This window comes from Rhinichthys klamathensis, unplaced genomic scaffold (genome assembly GCF_029890125.1).
Source record: "Rhinichthys klamathensis goyatoka isolate OS25496 unplaced genomic scaffold, OSU_Roscu_1.1 h1tg000076l_1, whole genome shotgun sequence".
NCBI classification, from domain to species: Eukaryota; Metazoa; Chordata; class Actinopteri; order Cypriniformes; family Leuciscidae; genus Rhinichthys; species Rhinichthys klamathensis.
Genome location: NW_026606618.1, coordinates 1,386,946 through 1,413,879, shown reverse-complemented (window position 1 = coordinate 1,413,879; position 26,934 = coordinate 1,386,946). Strand labels below are relative to the sequence as shown.

The 26,934-nt window shown below is 38.0% G+C and overlaps 1 protein-coding gene across 7 annotated transcripts; it reads left to right on the top strand.

Annotated features, from left to right (window-relative positions):
* Positions 1 to 140: 140 nt before the first annotated feature.
* ndrg4 (NDRG family member 4) lies at positions 141 to 26,362 on the top strand. Of its 7 annotated transcripts, XM_056250835.1 has the most exons (18): positions 202 to 283; positions 1,707 to 1,780; positions 8,770 to 8,860; positions 10,215 to 10,352; positions 13,436 to 13,474; positions 17,625 to 17,730; positions 20,218 to 20,338; positions 21,031 to 21,093; positions 21,923 to 21,983; positions 22,070 to 22,213; positions 22,419 to 22,522; positions 22,636 to 22,692; positions 22,784 to 22,835; positions 24,108 to 24,155; positions 24,267 to 24,302; positions 24,574 to 24,625; positions 24,893 to 24,931; positions 25,960 to 26,362. In XM_056250835.1, the coding sequence occupies exons 2-18, from the start codon at positions 1,707 to 1,709 to the stop codon at positions 26,112 to 26,114; spliced, it is 1,380 nt and encodes a 459-aa protein (XP_056106810.1). In that variant the 5' UTR covers positions 202 to 283; the 3' UTR covers positions 26,115 to 26,362. The 7 variants fall into 7 exon arrangements, with proteins under 7 accessions (XP_056106817.1, XP_056106810.1, XP_056106811.1 ...); XM_056250842.1 differs by lacking the exon at positions 1,707 to 1,780 and having other exon boundaries at positions 141 to 283; XM_056250836.1 differs by lacking the exon at positions 24,893 to 24,931.
* The last annotated feature ends 572 nt before the right edge of the window (positions 26,363 to 26,934 follow it).

Genomic DNA, 26,934 nt, shown 5'->3' with positions numbered 1-26,934 from the left:
TTTCTCTCTCCCTCCCTCTATCTCGCTCTCATCTGTTGGTATGGCTCAGGCTGCATCATCCAAGAGGACACGTGTTCTCTGTTTATTATAGAGCAAAAAAAGGGAGGGGGAGAGTGAGCGAACGAACGAGGGAGGGTGGAACAGAGGTAGAGAGATTCACACAGAATAGCCCTCATAGGGTAGACAGCATCGCTCTGAAAGGCACCCACAAGCAAACAAAAAGAGAGGCTAAACACATCAAAATCTTTTTAGACGACAACAGGAACACAGTCCTTAAGCAAAGGTAAGAAAGATCTCCTTAGTCATTGCGGTGATTGTTGTAAAAAGGTGCAAATTAGAAAGATCATTCAAGAGAACTCTAAGACATCTGTTGTTAGGTTAAGTTGACTACTTGGTTGTTTTGAAGACGTGGCAAATGGACAGAGCAGATCAAAAAGTGCCTCAACAATGGGCCTTGAGGGACTCCACCTCAGGAGAAACATTAGAGTCCCTGCTGAGAGTATTCCAGCGCTTGTGTCACAAGCTACGCTTCATAGTACCAGCCTCTGCATTGGCGTCAATGGGTAGTCGGCAGGTTAAATTTATTAACCCCACAAAATAACTGCGTCAGACAAGGACGCTTTGCCAAAAAACAACAAGCCAGTGGCGGTCCATCCAGACCACCCCTTAAATTCAGGGTAAGTCTATTAACAGGTGTCCTTTTCTCTTCATTGGAGTAATGCTATCTGCTATGGTGCTGAGATGTATCCGGGTCTGTGTAATAACTGATAAGCACAGCTTTTGTTTTCTTAATCTCAATAACACTTCACAAAATATCTGACGCCAGTGTACCTGGTTGGGTTCCAGCTTGCATTGGGAGGCCAGGAGGGCTGTGGAACTTTCCAGGGTGGATAACTGGGACTTATCACAAGCCTTGACACTTTCAGCTTTAAAGTGGTGATGGGTGATGTTGTTAGCCTGTGCCTAAAGATGAAAATATTTATGTTGGGTTTAAAATAAAACAGTTGTGGTTTAAATACGGCAAATGGCGACTACCACACCTTTGGTTGACAAAATAACATGAAGCTGAAATACATATTATCTATGTAACTCAAAGGTTGGTGGAAATTCAAGCTGGTATTTTAATTACTGTGTGTGATCATTAAAGCTGCAAAGATGAATAACAATATGTGGCATGCTTTTTTTTTAAAGAGTAAGTAAATATTTTAAGTAATATTTAGCCTTGTAAAAAGAAAGATGGCATTACTGACGCAACTTGATGCAAGGCTGATCCTTTTTTTGGTTGTTGCTACGTATCCCTGCAAGACAACAATGAGATGCCCCCATTTCTACATTACATAATAATGCAACAGACGCCTTGGAAACTTTTCGGTCTCACACACATCCTGAAAGCCTTCTCTGTTAGAACTGTTGGACTGTTCTCCACTGAGCATGGAAAAATATTTTTTAATAAACTGCATGTTAGCTTTACTCTAATAGAAGCTCCTGGCTTGAGATTTATATAAAGAATGTCATTTACAGAGGATTTTTTTTAAAAATGCCTGGAACTTTTCAATAAAACATATCTTTGAAAGAGGCATGCCCTGGGACAAGTTTACATTTTAGCGTGCAGGACTCGGAGGGGGCTTCCTGAATACTAAGATTTTTCTGAATACCAAATATTGTGTATAGCTGAATTACAAATGGATCTTGTTTTGTACTGATAGATGGGGCCCGGATTGTTCTGGAACTTTCCATCCAAGACTAGCTGCACGGTTCCACAGAGCCTGCTGCAGACAATGTACGTAGTTCCGCCTGTAACTGAGGTTGTAGCCTTTTCCGTTTTTTTAGCATCCATACCTTCATTTTTTGTTTGTCTCTTTGCTTGTGAATTCCATGGCTCGTTGCTGTGTCTGACCACCTTGATTTGTTGACCAATCACTGGGCAATGGCCAAACAAGGTCAAGTGTCAATAACCATCATTACTCAGCACTAGATCATTACTCATAATCCATTGGCCAATAGCTGTTGATTGTTCCAGCCTTGAGTCTGTGACCTATCCATTGATGTAGGTTTATGTGTCCAAGCTGATTTAATGTAAAAATATTCATTTTATCATTTAGGTTTCATCAACTATATAGGGATCTGAATTATGAGGTATTGTTATCTTATGATATCTTACAATCAGTTCTTGCTTGAGTTATATGTTATTTGATAATAAAAAAATAATGTCCATATATGTTGCCTTCAGAGATGTGTATCGACCTTGATATACATTGTTTTGTTTTGGTGGCTTTGGTACTTTGGATGTTTTTCTGTTCAAAAGGGTTCTGGAAATCTTCTGCAGTCCTTGACCTCCAGTGCCCCCAAGCTTAGAATCAACTGAACCACATGATACCAATTTCGCTTTAATGAACTACAATAAATAAATAAAAATCTCCATAAATTTGACTGCACATGATTGAAGAAAGCCATTATGGATTTGATTGTATTATATTCTGACCTAAATAGGTGTGCAGCTGTGATAAAAGCTCAGGCCGAAGCGAAAAATCGCTTCATGAAAGCTTTTAGATGCAGGCTATTTATCAAAATGGAACCATTAATCTTTCAAGGAAAATGCACCTAATATCCCTGGATTGGTTTCCTACTGATCCATACAGTATAAACCTGTTTTAAGGAAAGGTTCAGCCAGCTTACTGTACTTTTGGCCTAGGTAAAACAGCTTTATTGAGGACCACATACCAACTCACCTTCTGTCAGCCTGGCTTACCGCACTAGGCAGCTCCTGACAAGAGGCAGTGTGAGGGGTTGGAAACATGGTTAATTCTGGTGGTACAACACTATCAGGGCAGATACTGTAGCTGTTATTGACCCTTCGGATGTTACCCAGAATCCCTCTGGAGGTGTGAAGTGAGTTCTCTGAGGGATCAAGATTACGAGTTTTTGTGAGTTCCACAGCTGCTTTTTATCTCAAGTTTAATGCAAATCCATATTCTGTTATTGTCAATTGGACTAGGGCAGTGTTTCCCAAAGTGGGTAGTACGCCTCATAGAGGGGGCTCAGGGTTATAAAAGGGGGGTGTGGCGAGGCCAAGGGATAGTGTACAGTCAGCAGATTGTTGTGCAGAGAAACCTCTTCAGGGTGATATAAGACCCCACTGTGAAATTATCCTAGCTACTTGCCACATAAGTAAATATATGAACACAAAATATTAATTTGACATTTTATTACCTCAAGATGACACTCAGGACTAGGGGTGGGAATCTCTAGGCACCTCACGATTCGATTCGATTACGATTCAGAGGGCTGCGATTCGATGCTAAATCGATTATCAGAATCTTTTTTTGTGTGTGTGTGTGACTATAAATACTTTGCTTTAAAAGTACAAAGTAATGACCCATAAAGAATTAACGTACAATATATTTTATTAACATTGCAAAGAACCAACAGGAAAATACATGTGTGTCTGAACTAGCAGCAGCATATTTGTAGTAAATTAATAATATAACAACGACCGGTAACGTTACAGCCGAGTGTTTTTCCTCTTTGGCTGGAAACGTGTCATTTGGCTTCTCATATGTGTCTTGTTTCCGAAATATTTTAGTTTTACTCTACAAAGCTTACAACTAGTGTGGCTCTTGTCCAGCTCCTTTCCCCCTTCAACTTCAGAAGCCAAAATATTTCCACACGTCAGCTTTTAACGAGGAGGGTGTTTGGATTTGGCGCTCAGCCATCGCGTCCGCGTCTCTGTGATGTGCACGCCACAGACGGTCCGGCCACTGCACTTCCGCGCTTCAGAGTTCCGTCTTTCGCGTTCCGTCAATTTTACGTTATTATAAATATATATCTAAAAAAAATTGTTTTTTTTTTTAAAATCGATTTTTGACAATTGTGAATCGATTCAGAATCGTCCACGTCCGCATCGCGATGCATCTAAGAATCGATTTTTCCCCCCACCCCTACTCAGGACCCACATGAATGGTAGCTGTTATCAGTTGTAGCGGTTGTTGTCAGGGATTAACAGACTGCTAGGTGGCGTGGTTAAAGAATCAGAATTTAGTAAAAAGATAAAATAACGATGCATGGTTCTGCACTAAGCATAGACAAGACTGTGAAAGTTCTGTCAGTGCCAAATGTAAAGCAGGCTATAAATCTACTTCTAATGTGAAAATTTCCAAAACAATGATGCTGTACACTGGATGCGGCACGACACAACAAATTCCCGACAGTAAACTGATGCCAGTTCTATTTCTGACATATTCCAGCAACCACAACTTCTGACACAAAGGACAAAAATGTTTGTCCAGTGTAAACAGCCTCAAGAAAAGAAAATATGATGAGGCATATCTCACTTTCAGATTCACCAGTACAACGGTGGGTAATAAAGAGACCACATTGTGTTGTGTCAAAAATATTAGCTTCTGACGGTATGAAGCTGAAAGCTGAAGGATGCCACTTGGAGACTTCACATCCAAACACAAAGAGAAGCCCGTTGAAGTTGTAGAACTGTATTAATTACAATGTTTCATTATGTCCTTAACTCAATTGGCTTGCAATTACATCATTCTCTGGGCACAGTTGATTGGTTCCTGCTGTATCAACAGCCAATGTGCTCGCAGCTCAACATTTGCTGTAGCAGTTGCAGCTCACTTTCAGAAACCCTCCACCTTCCCCAGCTCCACCTGAATAGATCAGCAGTATGTCTTACTTGCTCACAGCTACGTGTCGCGTATGTATTGGCAGTAGCAAGTCCTGTACTTGCTCTGAAGCAGCAGCAGCAGCAGCAATAACAGCAGCAGCATAGCAGATCTATTCAGCCAAGACAAAACTTCTCAACATGGTCATATCCATTACCTTGCCAAACACACACAAAGTTGTCATGACAGAAATATTTTTTCTCTACAAAAGGTGGCCCTGGCAGAAAAAGTTTGGGAATCACTGGACTAGGGTGTGCATCAGTATATGATTGTAACGTTCCTGGAACAGTCAATTAAGTGTAAGGGTTACGTGAGCTTGTTTTATTCCCATTTGAGTATTTTCTGTTTCATCTTCCATCAACCTCTACATTTGACCTTATAGAGTGGTTCCTTATTAGAATATTGGGCTTGAATGAAATATATACACATTAGAAGAACAAGAAGATCATTCATTCTATAAAAACACATAGAAAACAAACTTAGCAATGAGGCCAAGCTAGTTTTTAGTCGGTGTAAACGGAGGATAGTTTACAGTATTTGCCTTGATGTTTGACTTTTTCCAGACAGCAACAAGTGCTTTATAAAAACAGCTATAGCTCAGGTCTTCTGCTGATTTCTCCCATATTTCCACATTGACATAAATTTGACATTTATTTTTTTATTTCCTGTTATATTTGATGCTGCTAGTATGTGGGTGGTACTTAGCACTCTTTACACCTTGCTTAAGCAGCCATGTTCTATTTACCTTAATAATGTTAGCATCCAAATGGCTAATTAAAACTTTGATCACTTGTATAACCTAATAGCGATGCCAATGAGACTGTATTGCTCAACTTCTTGGCAGCTTTGTGCCAAGATTTTTTGCCTGTTTTGTGTTCAGAGAATGACTTCAGAAATCCATCTGACATAGATTTAGTTGTAACAGATTTTTTTAGTGCACAGCATAAACACACATTGTCTTGTCCTAACCCAGTTTCCAGGTATTGATGGGATTCTGTATATCAGGTCAGACCCTTGCCTTTAAACAAATGTATTGATTTGGTGTCTGGCATATTCTCTTCCAATGGTCATTCTGTTGTCATATTCCCTCATGCACTCTTTTTTGTCACCGGGCCAGGTCATATGCCAGCCCTGGCTGATGTTGTCTGCTCAATCGCACTCTATATGTGAACTCTATCTAGATCAATGGCCAACATTCTCTAAACGTGTCTGAGAGTGGCCATCTATTTTAGTGACTCCAAACTCTTGTTTTTTTTTTCTTTTACCTCAGTTAGGACCAGTAGTGAAGCTGTCGAAAAGGATAAAGGAAAGTAAAGGTTATCCAACTCCGTGAAGATTGTCTAATGGCATCACTATAGGTTACCATGGCAACACTGACAGGGTACAGAACCCACAAAAAATAAATCTCTTTGATAAGGTTGGCTACAGGTTGGTTTTTGACATGAATGTATTTATTAGTTCCCTGTACTGTAATTTTGATTACAGGATAACACTAATGTTGTTGATTAAGAACTAGTTTAAAAGAAAAAATGTTATATTTAACCCATAGAAAATGTGACTTAAATATTATAGACCTAAATTATATATCTACATAGAGTATATACAGACCATAAACCATAGACCAATACAATTTTAGCCAGTTATTAGCGGTGCATGCAAGGTTGCTATTACTATTGATCCTATTTTAGGTTTGTTTAAATCTCTAAACCTAAATATTAAACTTTTGCTGGTACCTCAAATTGTGCAGCTTGATTAGAAGAGGTGTTGTATTACTTTTATAAGCAATTGGACTTAACATTTTCACCTGGCGGAGAAAATGTGTGAAAAAAGAGTTGAATACGGGACCTAAGCCATATCTAGTGGGGGTGGGCTCTGTTGACTTCAGCTAGTGAACAACCACATGCCACATCCTAGAAAATACTCGGAATACCTAGCAACCACCATTCAATGGTGGTTGCGTGGAGCCACTGGCAAGCACCGCTCATGTTCTCTTTAGAAAGAGTCAAAATGTAGCTCTATTATAGTATACCAAAACAGAGTGCTAATGATTATAATAATGATCTGAGAAAGGTCAGTACATGTGGGGGAGGAGGAGGGAAGATGAGATGGATCTACAGAGAGAATTGTGACAGAGAGGAAGGGAGGGAGGAAGAGAGGCCAATTGAGGGTATTGTGGTCATGTCTAGACCTCGTTATAATCAACTCATGGGAGGTGTTATGCAACCAAAATAATCATTCCTTGCAGGGCTTTGAATCATTCTATCCATTCACATCCGAGGGTTTGATTTACACTGCCCATGATTCCAGGACTATGACTTTTCTGTTGGCTTGAAGGGTTCTGAATTAAACTCAGTTATTGTTTGACTTCTGAGAGATTTATATGTCAAAGTGCAATAATATGCACTAATATCTGGATTAGTTTTTTTTTTTTTTCTTTATTTCTAATTCATGTTCTTGTTTATGAGGAACTTGTCCTCAAAGCACTTGTATTTTTAAAGATGCCAAGAAGGTTAAATGTTACTATAGATGTTAATGACTGTTGCTTCGCCTACATGTGTATGCTATCAATATTTCCATTAAGGTTGTAAATGAAGCCATTCTTCATAATCTTTGTCTATGTTTTTGTAGAATTATTAGAGATTAGTTAATTAGCACTACTAGGCTGTGGAGGTGTTTGTTAGCTTAGCATCATATTATTGAAATATCAACTGACACTGATGGAGCTCCCATAAGCCGGCAACCCTCAGCTACACAGCTGGAGTTTAATAAGTAGCCTACCTAATGGAAAGGTACATTGTCTCATCCATCAACAGATCCCTTGAGACAACCTGTGAGCTAGTGTCACAACTGGCGATGTGCTCCTGGCGATTAAAAGGTTTCTACCTTTTTCGTGTCATCCTGAACCTAACCACCAAACAACATTCAAGCCATGTTCACAATGCCACCTCATTATAAGTCCACAAAACCCCATACTCACATGCAGTTTTCTATTGTTTGGAGCCAGATTGAAAATTCAGCCCTGCTGAAAATGCAGTTAAAACCAACTCCTGATGGTAGCTGGTTTTACATGTGGTGTGTCTCAATTCGCTCCCTAGTTCAGTACACTGCCCAGGTAGGCAGCCATTAGAATGTTGCAATGTACTAAAACATTCACTCCCTTGAAATTTCCAGCAAGCATACTGTAAGCTGCTTATGGAAAATTTTGTCTTCTTCAAGTCATCAGAATAATTATGTTGCTGATACGATTTAATGCATGATGTCATAATCATGTTGTATGTAATTGAGTCATTTGTATCCTAATACTTATTGGATCAAGGACCAAATGCTTATGTGTTTATTATGGATTCTTTCCATAGAGAACTAGGGAGTGGAAAAAGACACACGGTTACTAGCTGGTCCAAACAAGCTGGTTTAGGTGCCTGCCACACAGTGGGTCAGAGGTCCACCTAGTCCCCACCAGCTTAGCTATGTTCCAAAACACAGCTTGATTGGTTGACAAGCTTTACCACCTTAAAGACCCGTGGGAAATTGTTTAACAAGTGCAGTTGTACATATTTCCTATTGAAACAGGAAGTTTGGGCAGGGCATAATGAAGAGGTTACGTCAACAGGCTTTAGTAACGTCGCAGTTGTAAACCTACGCACTTGTTAGTTGGCTACAGGTGGTTTTTATTTTGATTCTACAATTAACATCTGATTGGACAAAAATCTGTAGTGCAGGATGAGTCATCAACATTTGTGGTCCATTTTGTTAGAAGAAAAATTCTGTAATTTTTTAATGTATATCTAGTTAAAGTTAATTTATTTCAACTTTTAGAAGTGCACTACATATAGATGACCTCAAAGCTAACAGACATGGAGTAAAAGCCACAAAACTACAGTTTTGATATTATCGGGTCTTTAAGCTGGTATGATCTGATTTTTTTTTCCCCAGCAGGGAAAGCCATGTATGAAAACCATCATGCATGGTTTGAGCAATGGTAGTGTGGGTAATTTTACAATATTGGAGCAGCAAGACGAATTTGATTGGATTAGGGTTTGCTGTCGAAAAGCCTTGTTAATCTCAGGTGTGTGTGTTGCCATGGTGATTGCAGGTTGCACTCCAGGATGGCTGGCATGAAGGATCAGCAATTCACTGAGGAGAAACCGCTACTGCCAGAATCCAGGGGACAGGAAACAGAGATGGTGAGTATGTGAGAGTGTGTGCATAGCTAAATATAGTAGACCGGTTAAAAATGTCCCCCTGTTTTTAGGCAAGAGTACAAAAAATTGGATGTGTGTGTTCACGATAAAGGATTTATCTATGCTCACCAAATACTGCATTTTATCTTAATCCACTCATATGTATTAAGCAAATGTGAAATGAAAAGCATGGCATGTCTTTAATGTCAGTAGAAATAATTGGCTTTAAAATATCAGTTAAAAATTTGGGACACTGGCAACAAACGGTGTGCTACTTTCTTGCTTTTCTTTAGAAGTGCTATGATATTAAGAGCACAATTAATAATAGATATTTAAGTGATACTAGTACACCTGAAATCAATTTATTAATAAACGGAGCAATTCCAAGAGGGTCCTTGCCCCCTAAACATTGGTGTGTTTGGAATCCATTGTAACTTTTACCCCTTATCTAATTAAAGGGATAGTTCACCCAAAAATGAAAATTCTGTCAGTAATTGCTCACACTCATGCCGTTCCAACCCCGTAAGACTTTCGTTCATCTTCGGAACACAAATTAAGATATTTCTGATTAAATCTGAGAGCTGGATCACTCCTCCATAGGCTTCTAAGGGATTGAAACTTGCCGGCCCATCATTAAAATAGTCCAAGTGGCTCAATCTTAAGTTTATCAAGTGACGAGAATACTTTTTGTGCGCAAAAAAAAAAAAACTATTTATTCAACTATTCATTTTCTTCTCATTTGATGCGTGTGACGTACAACACAGGAGCGCTACGCTGTTACACTACGAATTTTCATTTTTGGGTGAACTATCCCTTTAAATCAATGTAGACAACCAATCAAAAGCACTGGGTGGGTTCTTACAGCCATTAAAAAGCTGAAAACATCAGGAAATTCTAAAATTGTAATTTTCCATGCCAGGTAGGCCTATTTATAAATTCTTAGATACACTTTACAATAACGTTATGTGTTCACATTAGTTAATTCATGAAAGCGATGAAAAACATCTATTTTACAGCTTTTATTGGGTTATTAGTGTCTTGGTTTATATTCATTTATAAATATTGGTAAATAAAACTTTACAAAAATGAAAAGGATAAACCCTAGGTAAACCCTAAAAAAAGATGATAACAACTAATCACAAATGATAATCACAATTTATTCGTCAAAGCTTGTTGAATGGATTTTTATGTCTGCTGCTTACTTTCCCACATATCACACAGTATCATTCATGCTTATAATTTTTTTTTCTTCAGCTTCTCACCTCCGGCACCAAAGCATTGTTCTCCGATACTATTGAGGGCACTGTCTGCTGTAGTGTGCTGTAACTAGTGTTTGTGTCTATGTGTGATGTGGCAGGCTAAAGGACAGTGTGTGCACGTGCCGCTGCCCTGTGCTACGCCCTCCCCCCACAAGGCTCGCCCCCCAAAACGCTGGCATGCCATCGCCCGACACTGGCTCGGCCTGACGCGCCGTCGGACCAGCGGGTACTTCCCGGTAGGCTGATAACTGCACAGACCATGTCCACCCCTCCAACTAAGGGATACTAATTTGTGTCAAGTCCTTAAATGCAATTATGATAGAAAAGACCAAACAAGGCCTGATATTTTCTCTCTACCCAAAAACCCATTTGGTTTCACATGGTGTGATGAGTAAAACATTGAAATGTTCCTTTTGGCACCATGTTTCATACACACTGCTAGCATTAGCAACATTTTAAGCAATAGTCAATAGATTAAATAAATGTGTCATTTTTTTCGCTTAAACTAATAGCTTTTCACATGATAATAGTATACAAACAAGCAACAAGTAAGATTTGTGAATAACGCTTAGGCTTTGTTTAGACAATCAGCAACAACAGCAAAAATAGTTGTTGTTGTTGTTGTTTTTTTGACAAATCAGTAGTTTGCAGTCAGAACTTCAGACCATCACATGAAATCTGGTTAATTTAACAGATTTTCACAGATTCATTCAGGTTTTTGTTGGTCGAATTGGATTTTTTTTTAAACATGACTAAAACTTCATAGGCTTAAGCTTGGAAGTGCTAATAGCTGTCTGAATCCACTCCTTTATGTTAACAAATGGCATTCACTATAGTGAATGGATTAACAAGTGAATGATTTTGTACACAAAATTATGCATAAATGAGTCAATAGTACAGTAATGGCTCTGAATATGTTGTCATAATAGCATGATACTAGGGTTGCCACCTGTCCCGGTTTTACCGGGATTGTCCTTCTTTTTAATAACCTGTCCCGGGAAATTTACGCACTCTCCCGGGACACTGAATGTCCCGGTTTTCGAAAGGCTACGTGAATATGTATGTTCAAACTGTGTAGCGCGCGCAACGGCAGAGAGCGAGAGACCTTGCGTGTGTGTGCTAGTGTGAGTCGAGTCTGCCTCAAGAAGCGCATAAGAAGCGCATGTAATCTGAGTGTGGAGCGCGCTTGCTGCACGAGGCGCGGGCGCGAGCACTTCCGTTTTTCTATCAACAGTGGAAACAACTTAAAATAGGCCTACTACTCTATCATTTCTGGTCATAGAAAATAAACATCATTCGCAACAATACATCATTCGCAACTACTTTTATTTGTGTAAACTCACAATAACAAGAAAACGTTGTGCTTTTGTAAAATAAAATAAAACAATCAGTCGCGCTCTTTTATGGTCTCCGTGAACTGGATCGCGTCTCAAAATAAACAAGCCCATAGGCTAAAGCTTGAAATGTCCACTTTTAAACGAACAAATTCGAATCAAAAGAAAATACAGTCTGATTATGTAATCCATATGAATTTCTTCTCTAAAGGCGCATCTGCTTTACAGCGGAGATGGAGATATGTTGCAGCCGATTTAGAAAATACTAGTTTATTAATAAACAATTAAAATGCCTCGTTACTTTTTCAGAAACATTTATAATAGCCTATAAATCATCTATAGCCTTAGAAATATAGTGTTTGGCCTTAGAAAACCATTTTATCCATATAATTTGTGAATATTTTAAATGCTTATTAAAGGGGCAAAAAAAAAATCATGAACAAAAATCTGAAAATACGCGAATATAGGATATATTTTTGCGCAGCATTTGGTGTATAGGCGGGCCTACAGTTAAAATTTAAATTTTGGTGTTCAACCGTTCATTTTTGGTCTTCAAACACCCCTCTCCCCCCAGTTGGGCGGGTAATATGTCCCGGTTTTTTATCAGACATAGGTGGCAACCCTACATGATACCGCACTATTGTCTCTTAGCATTGTGCTAACACCTACATCATTGCTATGGCAACATATGCAGATATGCTGGATATTGACAACACAGTATAAACAAATAGATCACTTCCAAAATGGCATTACTCAGGGTGGTATTAGAAATGCAAATCAGATTTATGTGCAATGTGGACAAAGCTTTATAACCTGTAATGTCATAAGTTTCAATTCCTCAAGAGGCAAAGTTATTTACCCGTAAGGCTGCCCCCTTTTGCACTTCTGAGGTACTGCATTAGAGTTTTTATCCTGAAAAGGAGTGACACCTGCTGGTCCGACATTAAAACAGCTTTTGCTTTTCTGCTGCCAACAGCTCTAACTGCATGCACTAACCTCTTTCTTTAGGTTTGTGGCTTTATTCCAGCTTCTGCCAATCTGCACAAGAATAACATTATAAGTTCTACTTGCTTTTCCAAAATGGATGCTTTGTTTATATCTAATGTAGTTCGTGCTAACTCATGTCTCCTTGCCTTTTCAGAAGAATGAGATGGATTTTTTTGTCATTCCTATAGTGACTGTAGGGATACAATTGTCTGGCAAGAAGATGCAGTCCTGTTCTCAAGCTGTTCTTTTACACCATTTTTGTACTCATTTCACCTTTTTTCCATTGCACGTTGTGTTCTTATTGTCTTTACTAATTAATTCTGAGGTTGGACCAGCAAAACACTTTACCATTATACTTCCATGTATAATAGAGTTAAACAGGCCTCATATCAGCAGTGAAGCAAGCTCAGCTTGCATGTCTTTCCACAAATAGCTGCTGATCTGAAGCCAGCTTAGCCACCCACATACTAACCAACATGTCTAGTGAAACAACAACCAGTGGTGCAAAGTACTTGAGGAATTATACTTTATTATTATACTTAGTATTATTTGGGGGCATTTTTACTGTACTCAATTTAAAAGGAATACTTGCACTTTTTCTTAAGTAAGGAGTAAATTCTATGTTTTACTCCTTAGAATTCTATTTAGACCTTGAAAATACATTACTGGGTCTTGGTGATTTAAATCTAGATTCTACTTTCCAATTTCCTTACTTTCCAATTGTACAAATCAATTTTGCTTTCACTACAAATGTTTTGAGCTATATATTTTGGTTTCTATACTTTAACTTAAGTATCATTTCTCAGTACTTTTTACACCCCTGAGAAAAACTCAGTTTTTTCACAGCAGACACAACAGTTCAAGTAACTGTTTCCATCACAGAAACCCTTTCTTCGGTGACGGGACCTTGCAGTGTGTTGCTCCAAATGTATTGTAATAGCATATTAAAAACAAATGTACTCTGGCTTTGATGAACCTGACCTTTTGTGTTCCTTCAGGAAAACTGCGATACCTTTGTGGCTACAGGAGACTGGAAGGTACGGTGACTTTTCCCTGTGCGTATTTGATGTTGACTTATGATTTACATTTAAACTGCCCATCTTTGAGGGTTTTGAGCCATACATGTCAGATTCAAAATGGTGTGGTTGACATAGCGTCATTATTTCTTTTTTTGGCATTTGATTATTAAAGACAGCAAGACAGAGAAAACAAAGAAAGAATGAAAGACATGGCAGCACTGCTATGACCTCCAGAGTAGCCTACAGATTCAATCAATATCCACTTCAGAGCACTAATGGAAAAATGCAGTACCAGCCTGCTGGTTAAAACTGGTAGTTTAATCATTCTGTGCCAGATTTTTTTTTATTACATATGTGATTTTTAAATTGTAATTCACATAAATCTCTTTAAAAATTAATATGACATCAAAATGGACCCTATTTAAATTTGTAATGCACGTTTCTGGTCTTATTGTGCAACAATATAATATAATATAGCCTAATATAATATAATATATCCATTATATAACTAAGAGTTACACTCAGTTACAGAAATCAAATTGCTGTTGAAATCTGAGATACAAGTTGAGGTATGAGAACTTTATCACCTCATGTTATCTCTGTCTCACAGTTTGCATCATCTCTTCACACCTCTAACAGAAATAGGACTAAATCACAGAGAAATGAATTGAAATAAAACAGTGAGAAATCCAAACAGCGGATTGGGGCTGGAGATGATAGGATTTGGAAGCCGCACACTCATCGAGTGAGAGGTTTTAATTGTGATGGAGAACGGATAATTAAATAGGTGTTTGGAAGTGCAATATGGTTACCTAATGGCAAGCAAAAAGAAAAAAAAGAAAAGAAAAAGATGTACGAAGAAAGAAAGAAAGAAGATTACACTGAAAGTTAATAAACCAAACATTTTTTGACTTTTGATGTGTTCACACAGCAACAGAATACGGTTGTCAGCCCTGTATTTGAGTCCTTAATACGGTATATGTTCACACACAGTTGAGTTATTTACGGGAGTAAGAACCGCATCAATGAACTCCCACCCGTACATTTTCAGGACTCAAATCCACATTCTAGGAAAGCCCATGTGAACGAAACTGGACTGGACAACTAGTTGCCTGTCACATCATATATACAGTGCAAGTAAGCCACTCTGTGCTACACAAACACGTCTACCATGTGTTGCGACGAGATTTCATGTGTGGCTTCGGTAACTTGCTGTGATGGAGATATGAGCTGTGTGTCATCTAAAAGTTTTAGAAGGTTTCACTGTTCTCCACCAGAGCTATCCGTCAGTTTTGTGTGTCATGCGCGTTGAATCAACTTTTTTGGCTGAGTGATATTCTCCAGTTTTGTTGTTGCCGGAGTATCGGAAGCACGAGCTCTAAAGGCTCCTGGAGCCTGGAGCTAATTTGCATTTAAAGAGACACACAAAACGTTTTTAAAATACAGCCTCCTATATTCTAAATAATATTTTAGAAACAGAATTACACATCAGAAGATTAAATGGTTCATTTTATGATACATTTATGTAACTTGCAGTGATTTCAAGGTACATTATATCAGTTTACTACAGTATATTTGTATTGGGATGGGCAGTAACCAATTATACCAAATTGTAGTTGGCACAAATGTATGATTTCATTTGTTTGTACTCTACAAATGTCTATTACAAAAGAATAAGCACTAAAAATATGTTAGCACTTATTTGTGTGGTGTGATACGGTGGGCAGTCCATTCTTTTTTTGACAATGACAATGCAACTGTTTTTACACCTGTGTATACGATCACCAACTGAAAGGAGGAGATAGAGGTTGTGCATTTAAGCGAGACAGCAAAAGCCAAGTCAGCCACAAAGGGATTAATCTTGAACATACACAGAGAAAAATACTCGCACTCAAAAGACGCAGTCAAGTCTGCAGACGCTGCCACATACACGACTCGTGTCACATTGAGTGTGTTGCTAGAGCCTTTCTATGAAATCTTATGGCATTTATTTGACCTGGCCCATTTTACTCTGCGTGTGGTGTCTTTGTCTAATAATAATATTCAGATGATACATTTGCTCATGTAGGAGCAGTAAATCGTAAATAATGAAATTTTTTTTTTAATTCCCTCTATTCTGAGAATCAAGCACAATATCGCTGCTAAATTGCAATAAAATGATTGAATAGCCAGGCCTTTATGAGTATGTGGAAGATAAAGATGAAAATATGGGACAAATACAGAAAGAACACAATAGATTTAGACTGACACAAAGCCCAGCCAATCACAGGCAGCCTGTTTTTTGCAGTCAGCCAATGAGAGGGCAGGGGTGGGGTATGAAATGTACTGGGGGAGGGGACAGCAGCGCTGCAAAACTCCCTTGATGGGGAGAGACAAAGAGACGCCGTAGCAACTGCAGCATCTCTCTGGTTACCTGCATCTGAGTCCCATTGCCCGGAGCGGACCGTGTCTTCTTCCTGCTCATATACTCCTTTAAGCAAGCGTACACAATCTCTAAAGAGCCATGCCGGAGTGCTGGGATGGGGTGAGTGGGATATCTGTGATTACAGGAATGTAAATAGAGAGTAAGAGAGACAATGCTTTTGTTTTGCTAATAATAAACAGCAAAAAATGGTTTTATAATAATTTGTTGGCTATATTATCATTCTTAAGCGTTTAGCTGGTTGAATAAATTGTTACTTACTTGATTTGCCCTGTGGTCATAAATAACTAGCTTGACCTACTGAACCGGTAATTGTGAAACAGTTCGACTGTTGCATATTTATAATAATGTCAAATGTATTTAATTTATAATAACTAATTATTATACAACCCCCCCCCCCCCCCCCCCCAAAAAAAAATCTTCAAAAAAAATTAAATCTTCACAAAATTAAATAAAAATAATTAATAGTAATTAAAAAAACTACCAAGAAAAGAAAAAGAAAAAAGACTAATTGTTTCATCTTTTAAATCATGTATTTGTGATGTTGGGATTCTGAGTTCTGCAGAAATGTCCAGTCATGTGTGAGGTGGCCATTTGCTCTGACACACTAACACACTGACACGGGTGAAACGTGCACTCTGATGTACCCCTGCAGTAACCTGCCGTGTGTTCAGAAACGAGTGTTTGTGCATGTGGTAAATCTTATGTCTGCAGTCTAATAACAAAATCTTCCTACAAGGACAATTGTGTGACCTTGAACAATACAAATGAGCAGCTACAAGAGAATTTCTTGAGAGATTATTATGATGCTTTACTATTTTCTGCCCCATATTTGCATAGCACTGTGTTATCTAGGTCAACATTCCTATTTATCCTATCAGTGTTTGTTGAATATTATCTCCCTAGAAAACATGCTCAACGTTTTGCGGCACAGTGACAGCTGCCACAAGATTTAATTTTGACCTAAACACAGAGGGAGACAAACAGCTGCACTAAACTCACACACACACAGACCATTTGCATCTGGTCTGACCTTCCACGAATTTTCCAACATCAAAAACTCCAAATGAAAGGGGCTTAAACCCCACAGGAGATTTATTTCCCGTCTCTCAGTGGATCTGCATAAAGCTGTCTGTGAGGTGTCTGCTAGGATTTGTGCATAACTCTGGAAGGCTATGCTGAAATAATCCTCAGGACAAGAAAAACACGCACGCATACATTCATCGCTCTTCTGCTTGGACAGATAAAGTCTGAGACTAAATGTGGGTCAGATTAAAATGCCTTTGGAACTGCCAATTAAAAGCTTGTTACGTGACCGTGTGTAGTCAATCTGTGATCAGAGATGCTTTATGATAAATTAATTAGTCTTGTTTTTAACTCTTGCCACTGTTGATTAAATAGATTTTTTCGGTCCCTGCCGAAATTTTAGCAGTCAATTATTGTAACTACAATATAAGTGTTTTAATTGTTTTAGTTTGTGTTTAGCTACAACATACAGGCTGAAATCAGGGGCCTATTTCAACTCAATGTCAAAAAGTGGCCCAATTTACTTGACTGCACCCTGGTAATTAATACAAATTGAATAACATGGTAACGTCAGTACTACTATATATATATATACATACTGTAAAGTTCAGGTCTCTCAAGTGATCCATCGTAGGTCAGTGGTTATTAGGAAAAGTCTGGCCTGGACCTTCTCAGACTGTTTGTTGAAATCACTTTTTGTTGTTGTTGTTGTTGTTGTAGGAACATGACATTGAAACCCCTTATGGGATGTTGCATGTGGTGATCCGCGGGGCTCCCAAGGGCAACAAGCCAGCTATCCTTACCTACCATGATGTTGGGCTCAACCGTAAGTAAACAAAATGTTTTGTATTTGTTTGTGCAAAGGTAAACTATACCCACATTGCTCTCCAATTCCCAAAGCAATACGCACTGCACCATTTCAATCTTGGTACACCATCTGTCTCCATGCATTGACCTGAAGTTAATTTCCCCATCTCCACAACCAAAAAGAGACGCTCGTGTGTTTATGTGTGTACTTTTGCATATGTGCGTTATCAAAGAGCAGCCCTCTGGAAGGAATGTGTGTGGGCTGTGATCAGAGCTGTAATTTGGAAGCCAGCTGACTGCAGTTTATCAGTTCTGTTAACCGATTGCATGCAGTGTGAGGTGAAGCTGATCTCAGGTGCACAGGTGATCAGCGCCACATGTGATAAAAACATGTGATTTTATACAAAGATATACAAGGCAAAAACACGGCAAAATATGGCAAACTAGATTGAACTTAATCTTTTGTTTATTTGTATTTATTTATAATATTTAATAGTTATTTATATATTTTTTAATTATTATTATTTTTATATAAATTTTGTATTTGTTAAAATGTATGTATATTGTATTGATTTAATACTTATTTAGCCTATAATATATAAATTATTATATATGTAAATAAATATAAATAAAATTATATTTATATATATATATATATATATATATATACCAGAGCTTTTTATTTCTTGTTCATTGTTGCTATACTTTTTAGGAAGGAGTTGCTATAAACAAAATGGAATGAATGTCTATTTTGTACTAAATGTGAATTATGGGAATTTAATCTATGGCATGATAAGGAACATTAGATCCATTTATGGGTCAGCAGAACAAAGGTGGCAGGGTCGCTATTGACCTTGATATTGAATTCCACATTCTGTCAATGTCAACCTTGGCCGAGAGCTCTTTTCATCACTTCCTGTCCTCTACTGCTCCTCTCTCCATCCTCTTTCCACCTAATCCCTTCCTCTCCTCCTCTCCATATCTGCCCATTCCTCATGATCTATTCCTGAAGTGTGTTATTGTCTGCCAGTTCTTATATGCAGTGTGAGAAACAGAGAGAGAGAGAGAGAGAGAGAGAGAGAGAAATATGTAGGTCACCAAACATACCGATCATGCAGTGTTTGTGGAGGGGAGTGGGCAAGGTCAGCACTGCGGCAGTAACAGTAACTCTGACTCTCCTCTCTGCTGCAGATACATGTATTAGTATGCATGGCCATCCTTCCATCACAAAACATGACTCAGAGAGAGAGAGAGAGAGAGAGAGAGATTCAGATTTTTCTTTGGAATTCAGAAGACTTATAGTACCGCACACAAGTTATATGGATGTCTTCCATATTTTGTACTCCATGGAATGGTAACAGCATATGGGTTTGGGACAACATAAGAATGAGTCAGTATTTTGAGAGAGAGAGAGAGAGAGAGAGAGAGGGAGGGAGGGAGGGAGAGAGAGAGAGAGAGAGAGAGAGAGAGAGAGAGAGAGAGAGAGAGAGAGAGAGAGAGAGAGAGAGAGAGAGAGAGAGAGAGAGAGAGAGAGAGAGAGAGAGAGAGAGAGAGACATTGACCACAGACAGGAAACACTGGCCTATAAAAAATGCAAAGTGAGCAATAAAGCTGGGAGGGAATGAAAAAAATGGGTTCATTCACTAAAGGGTATGAAACTCGAATATGATCATGCCACAATGCAGAAGATTTAAAAATGCAAGTTTTTGGTGAGGAGGGTCAATTTTAGAAATCCAATTTCAGAAGTTAGTAGGCTAATTCATTAAATCCACTGAAGGAACAGTGCGTCTAAAAATAAAAAATCCTGTCGTTATTTACTCATCTTCATGTCATTGCAAACCTGTATGTTGTATTCTTAGTTTATTTTACTTTTTTTTTTTTTGGGATTCAGAAGACTTATAATACCGCACACAAGCTTTATGGATGACTTCCAAAATTTCGACTTTTGTACTCCACAGAATAGGTAACAGCATATGGGTTTGAAACAACATAAGGATGAGTCAGTATTTTGATCAATCTATTCCTTTAAATAAACTTGAAGACCTGCCAAAATACCATTTGATGTTGATTAGGGAAATGGCATGATCTAAAATGAGTTATTAGTGGCGCTTGAGCAGTTATCTAGAACACTGAAGTTGTTTTGTTTGTTCATTTTATGATCTAAATAGGCCAATGATTCTGGAAAAAGAAATGAGCAGAAAGAGAGAAAAAACGAACTGTCCCAAATTTGAAGTATTCTTTTATAATCAGTAATCTTATATAATGTACAACGTTATGAAAGGGGATCAAATGGAATCTGGGATAACAATGTATTACATGGTTGTTGGAGATGTACGATGTAAATACCACAGGCACATAGGAACATAATCCTTCTGTGCATGCATGGTATATAGCCTATATATCGAGGTAACACACTATCTGTACCATCTTACCATCATTTTACAAAGGTAACCACACAATATGTTTCTGTAAAGACTACAATGTCTTGCTCTCTTTCTCTGAGCAGACAAGCTGTGCTTCAACACCTTCTTCCACAATGAAGATATGCTGGAGATCACTAAGCATTTTGTGGTGTGCCACGTGGACGCCCCAGGCCAGCACATTGGTGCCCCCCAGATGCCACAAGGGTATGATGAACACACACATTAACATTTATACACCAGTATTAGCCATTCTACACGCATATGTAAGGAATATATGTAGACATTCAATCAATTTGGAAAAATAATCATCTTAGCCTGTCAGCAGTTAACTGTCACTGCAACAACCTGCTACAATCTTTTTTAAATAAAGACCAACCTTATGCTTATGTATTCCAAAGCATTAATTACAACCATTTAAGTTCAGATCTATGCTCAAAAAGGCAGGTGACAGTTAGTTTAAATAAATAAATGATTGCATTGTAATGTCGGTTACTGTAGGCCTACATTATCCCACTTATTGCATTGCTACTCGCCAAATAAATACGTGGACATGAAATATTTATTTGAGTTTAAATTATTTTATAATCTTACCTGTAGGCTAAATGACCTTAAAGCATCCGCGAAAAAATGTGCAATGTACTAAACAGTTGTCCTAGCAAGACGAACACCCCAATGAATACTTATTGCTCTGAGGTGATTTTCACTCCAGTTGATAACTGAGACACAAGATGGCGCCAGTTGCGTTTGAATGAAAGAAAAGCGCGCGAGTTCGAGGATTGAGACGATGAAATTAGCGACTGAATGCCGCGATTGACCAATCAGAATCAAGTATTCCAGAGAGCCATCATCCATTAAAATTATTTTTATTATTATTTTTTTGGTCTTGTTATTCCTAGGTATCAGTATCCCACCATGGATCAGCTAGCTGGGATGCTTCCTAGTGTGGTGCAACATTTTGGGTGAGTTATTACACTCTTAAAGACCCCCTGTGGTGAAGATCAAGTTTTTAATGTTGTTAATATGTCTGGTGTTTTTAATAGGCTATGCTTCAAGACAAACCATGTGCAAATTCATAAGTCAACACAATTGCTGAGTATTTTCTCCTTAAAACGGCAGTTTACCGAAGACAGACAGTCTCAAAAACGCAGTTTGAAATCGTCAGTCTTTACACATTGTAACCAATCATGTCAATGTGAGGGCGGGCTATAGCATATCATTAACTGCTGCTGCCAAGTAGAGGTTCTCAAGAGAAGATATGAAAAATTGTGTATATATTTATTTAGCAATAGTGGGTGAATTTTGTATATAGGCCGATATATTACGATCTATATATGACGTCTTTCTCCACTGACGTTCCAAGTTGTTTAAAGCATTTCAAAGGATACTGATTTTTAGAAGGCAGCTGTATTAGCTGTTTCATAGTCAAGCAAACGGCCAATCATTTTAATTATCGTTATGTGTCCAACATTGTAGAGAGCGATACAAAACTTATTACCACTCTGATACATTGACTTGTAGACAAGCCTGTATGAGTGAGTGGAGGCGGGGCTAATTAGCATATTCATGGTTTCGCATACCAAATGAAACAAGGGTGTAGAGTTACATTCGAGCTATTTTGAGACATGAATATTTTTTTCACAGGAAAAAAAACGTTTAAATATGTCATTTTGGTGATCAAAGATGTGTTTTAAGGGACAACATTATTTGACTATAGGGGGACTTTAAATATAGGCTGTTATGCTAATGTAATGATAACCTATTCATTACTTAATGTTCTCTTTTCTATAGCTTCAAGAGCATTGTGGGAATTGGAGTCGGGGCTGGTGCCTACATCCTCGCCAAATTTGCTGTTAGTATTAAATCTCAGCCTTTTATGTTGGTCAATGGTCTTTTCATTCACATTCAGTGCAATTCAACTGTGCTTTCTACACATAGCTGATTTTCCCTGATCTTGTGGAGGGTCTGGTTCTACTCAACATTGACCCCAATGGGAAAGGATGGATCGACTGGGCTGCTACAAAATTGTCTGGACTAACCAGTGCTTTACCAGACACTGTCCTGGCCCATCTCTTCAGCCAGGTAGAAATTAATCTACATTTCTTATGTTTCACTATGGATACACATATAGAGTAACCTTATAAATAAATAATAAGAATTAAAATAATAGTAAATACATATCTAAGACTTGATTTCTTCATCAAGTATAAATGCCATTGTTAAATTGATATCTCAAGCTAAATATTATTTAGCTAACATAACATGTATTATTGTATTTGAACTACAGGAAGAGCTTATGAACAACACAGAAATTGTGCAAAACTACCGCCAACAGATCAATAACACCGTCAACCAGTTTAACCTACAGCTCTTCTGGAATATGTACAACAGGTAAATGCACACCGCCTCGCTAATATGTATACAAAGTGATACATAATGCATGCATTGAATAAAAATGCTGATTTGGTAAATAAAAAAAAACATGACATGGATTTTTTTTTCAGCCGCAGGGATTTGGAAATGAACCGCAGTGGCTCTGTGCTAAATGCTAAGACCCTGAGGTGAGGACTATGTTAATTTGACTCTTGAGTAGTAGTCACATTTACATACACCTGTGTGATCAGACTAAATTCTCAATTCTCATTCTTGCAGTTGCCCGGCCATGCTGGTCGTTGGTGATAATGCTCCGGCTGAGGAAGGCGTGGTGAGTCTTTGTGTGTGATATTTAGGGAGAAAAAAATGTAATCATGGTTTCCTCATCATTTTTTTTATTTTCATTTCAAATTTTCTTCCTCCAACCAAACGTCTCTCCTTTCCGTCTTTCTGTCATATTTGTCGAACGAGTACGTATTTTGTCATTCAGAGACGGGTCAATCCCTTCTGCATTCCTTTCTCTTCCTTTGTTTTGCTCCCTCTTTCTCCATTTTTCTCGTGGGAGCAGATGGCACCGGCCCCAGGGTTGATCTCCCGGGCTTTGCCAGCTTGTGCACACTGGATATTTTTAACTCTGTGCCATGGTCCTTTAATCTAACATATGAAAGTTGGGTTAGTGCCCCATCACATCTAATCAGACACACAGGGTGAGAGATGAGGGAAAAGAGGGACACGGTGAAGGGATAAGATGGATGAGTGAGAGGTAAATGACAAAAGGATGAGAGAAGCGAAGGATTTGAGTAATTTGGGTCAAGAGGAGGAAGATGAAAAGGTTGGACCAGAAGAAACAACAGAAGGATGAGTAAGAGATTAACACAAAAATAAATAAATAAAGCAAGGAAAATTCTGAGAAAAATGACAGATCAGAAAAGCAAGATGCTACCAGTGAATCGTTTGGACGCACCTACTCATTTCTAATTATTACAATATTCCCCATTTTATAATAATAGTAACAATAACAGTACTATTAATTGTCTGGTTTTACTCCAGTTTCTGTTCTAAAACATCCATATACAAAAATTATTTTAAATTATTAAACGTCTATAAAAATGATATATATTATATACAGTATATTGGTTGGGGGAAGTACACATAGAGGAAAGATGGGTTGCTACCATCAGTATCACATCCATTGACTAATGCAGACACTTGTGGTGGAAGTTTTCATTAGAATCGTGAACATGTTCAAAAGTGGCACCTATCCCATTCCAAAAGTGTCAGCGCCGGTCGAACAGAGCCTGCAGACAGATGCGTCTGCGCAGCTGTCTTTCCTTAGAGCTGGAATATGAGTCATCTCTGCAGTGCCGCTGTAACTGGGACAGACCTCAAGAACACACATACGTACTCCATATATATATACAGTATAATCTCCTCCCTCCATCACACCATCCATTTTACTGCCCATCATTCAACTGCCTTTTGAAAAACTTGTTTTTATCTTCTCTGACTTTTCTTTTTCTTTATAAAAAACTCTGTAAATGCACTGATACATTCGTACATTTACATTTTTGTTAAAAACAGTATAAATGCTTTCTATTCTAAGGTTGAGTGCAACTCAAAGCTGGATCCAACCAACACCACATTCCTGAAGGCAAGTGAACAAACATACTGTAGAAATAGAGGCAAAACTTTTCACTTTGAACATTTTGGCATATACATTTTCAGAAATATATGATTAAAAAAAGTATTTGTTTTCTTTCAGATGGCTGATTCAGGCGGAATGCCTCAAATTACACAGGTGAGACTGCTTGACGTGTCTGATCTCAGATCAGTCTTTAACAAATAGTCCATTACAAGGGTGACCCAACACTGTACCAGAATTTGTATTGTACAAAAGTAATAAAAATGTCCCTAAAATTTTTTATAAAACAAATAAGGAAAAACAAAGCAAATTGTATAATTTAATGATCTCAGCAGCCAAAAAAATGCTGTAGAAAAAACACGTCACAGTCCTTTTTGCAATTGAACCTGAAGTCTCGATCATACTTTCTTTCTTTTTTTTTTTACAGCCTGGGAAACTAACAGAGGCTTTCAAGTACTTCCTGCAGGGAATGGGCTACAGTAAGTCTAATTCATTTAATATCATTTTGACTGTCAATGTATTTACTAACAAATGTTTCAGGGCAAATCAGCACCAAAATCAGTTCATTTAATGATTCTTTCACTGCCAAATGTAAACCGATCCAATATTTTGTGTCCTTTCTCCCATGTGTGTCTTTATCCCATTTTGAGACAGTTGTGAGTGTATGCATGTAAATAAATGTCTGTGTGGAGGTGTTGTATTTGTTATAATCTGTACTATATGTGTATTTTCCTGCCCTTTCTCAGTTGCTTATGTGAAGGATCGGAGAATGAGTGGGGGGCCAGGTACTTCCTGCTTCCTGTTCACGCCTGCCCTCTTCCTCATGTTGATGATACATGTAGTTTAGTCTTCTAATCCCTTGCTTTTTTGATTGGCCTTGATTAATTCATGTATTTGTCCTTCCCTGACTGATATTTCCATTCATTCATTATTTCCTTTATTGACCAGTGATTTTTCCTCTGGAGGAAAAATGTGCTTTGAATGCGCTCTCAAGCTCTCTGCATGGCAGTTATTTGAAAACATAAACTTAGACTAAAATAACATGAAATATATATTTTTTAGCTTAGAATTATTTTTAAAAGTTTCAAATATATAAAAATATGCACCCTTTTCCTGAAATTTCACCTTTAAAAGAGCGTTCGTAGGCTGCAAGATCTTTTGTATTTTGTATTTTTTTTTTTTATATATTTATAATATTTATATATTTTTACATACTATTTTCTGTTTCAGATTTATTGGAATGAAACAGAAAATAGTCAATGACAATATTTTCTTATTTTCAGTACAAATATCTAAACATAAAATCAGACACAATTACTTAGTGCATAAAATATTAATACTATATAAAATCTTTTTTTTGCCCTATTCACAAAATGTTTTTCTTGTTTTGATCAAAAATCTAAATGGTTGATTTATGTTTAAAACAAAGTGAAATATTCAAATGGGATAAGGGAAGTGAAATCGAAAATGAAAATATGTAAATAAAAATGAAATTGTTACACAATTTTGCGTGTATATGTTTAGATATTGATTTTTACTGAAAAACAAGAAAAATACCTATTAAGAAAATGACTTTTTGCACGGAAACCATGGGCATTTAGATATAGAGATTATGATTGGATATTTTTTTTGTTGGATTTGAGTCATTCTGGTGTATTTGCGGTGGAATGTTATCAGCTTGAGGCTGAAATTATTCTCGACCAAAAGTTCAAGCATGCCATCCCTGCCTCCTCTGCAACACATCATGCAGCCCAAGATGAACTTTGTGGATATGAAATGACTACTCATCTCTCTTTCTCTCTTTTTCTCTCAGTGCCTTCGGCCAGTATGACCCGTCTTGTTCGCTCTCGGACAGCTTCTCTGACCAGCGCCGGCTCCGTGGATGGTTCTCGCAACCGTGCATGCACAAACTCAGATAGCAGTGAGGGAGTTGGGCAGGTCAGCCACACCATGGAAGTGTCCTGCTGAACCCTCGTGCACTGTCTCACACGCACACATTTAGAGAGACGTGGCATGGAAGGAGAGCGTGAGAAGAATGAAGGTCTCATACTGCTTTCATTCTTTCTTTCTCAGCCATTTTCTATGTCCCTTTCTCTCAGTTTTTCAGTGTTAGCCCTCATAAAGGATTAGTTCATCCAGAAATGAAAAATACTTCAATTATTTAATCACCCAGAAGTCTTCAAAAACCTGTCTGACTTTATTTCTTTTGTAGAACACAAAATGATATATATATATATATAGTCCAAGCTACTGTTTTCGAAATAATGAAAGTGAATGGTGACCACAACTTGTTTGCAGTGAATAACAACTTTTTTTTCGTGAATTGGCTTCAGAAGACTTGACAGGTCATATGCACCACCTTTATGATGCTTGCATAGTGCTTTGTCGCTTTAGGAGCAAGACAACACTTGGTCCCCATCCACTTCCATTGAATGGAAGAGAGCAGCTTGGACATTCTACTAAACATCTGCTTTTGTGTTCCACAGAATAAAGAAAGACATAGAAAAGGGTTTTTATTTTGAGTTGAACTTTTCCTTTAACCTGTAAAAATTAAGACTTGCTATCATTTTCCTCTTCAGAGCAGTGTTTGGTTTCCCCCGATTTTGTAACACGGATTCTTAACGCTCAATGTGTCAGTGTTTCTGCACCCTTCGCTTGCTGCCTCCGGCCTTCACCTTCTCCTAAGACAAAACTACAAGTCCCATCAGCCCCTGCTCTCACTCATCCCTGTCCTATGACAGTCTTTGAGGAGTAACTGATGGATTGGATCGCAGGTAGAGGGGGTTGG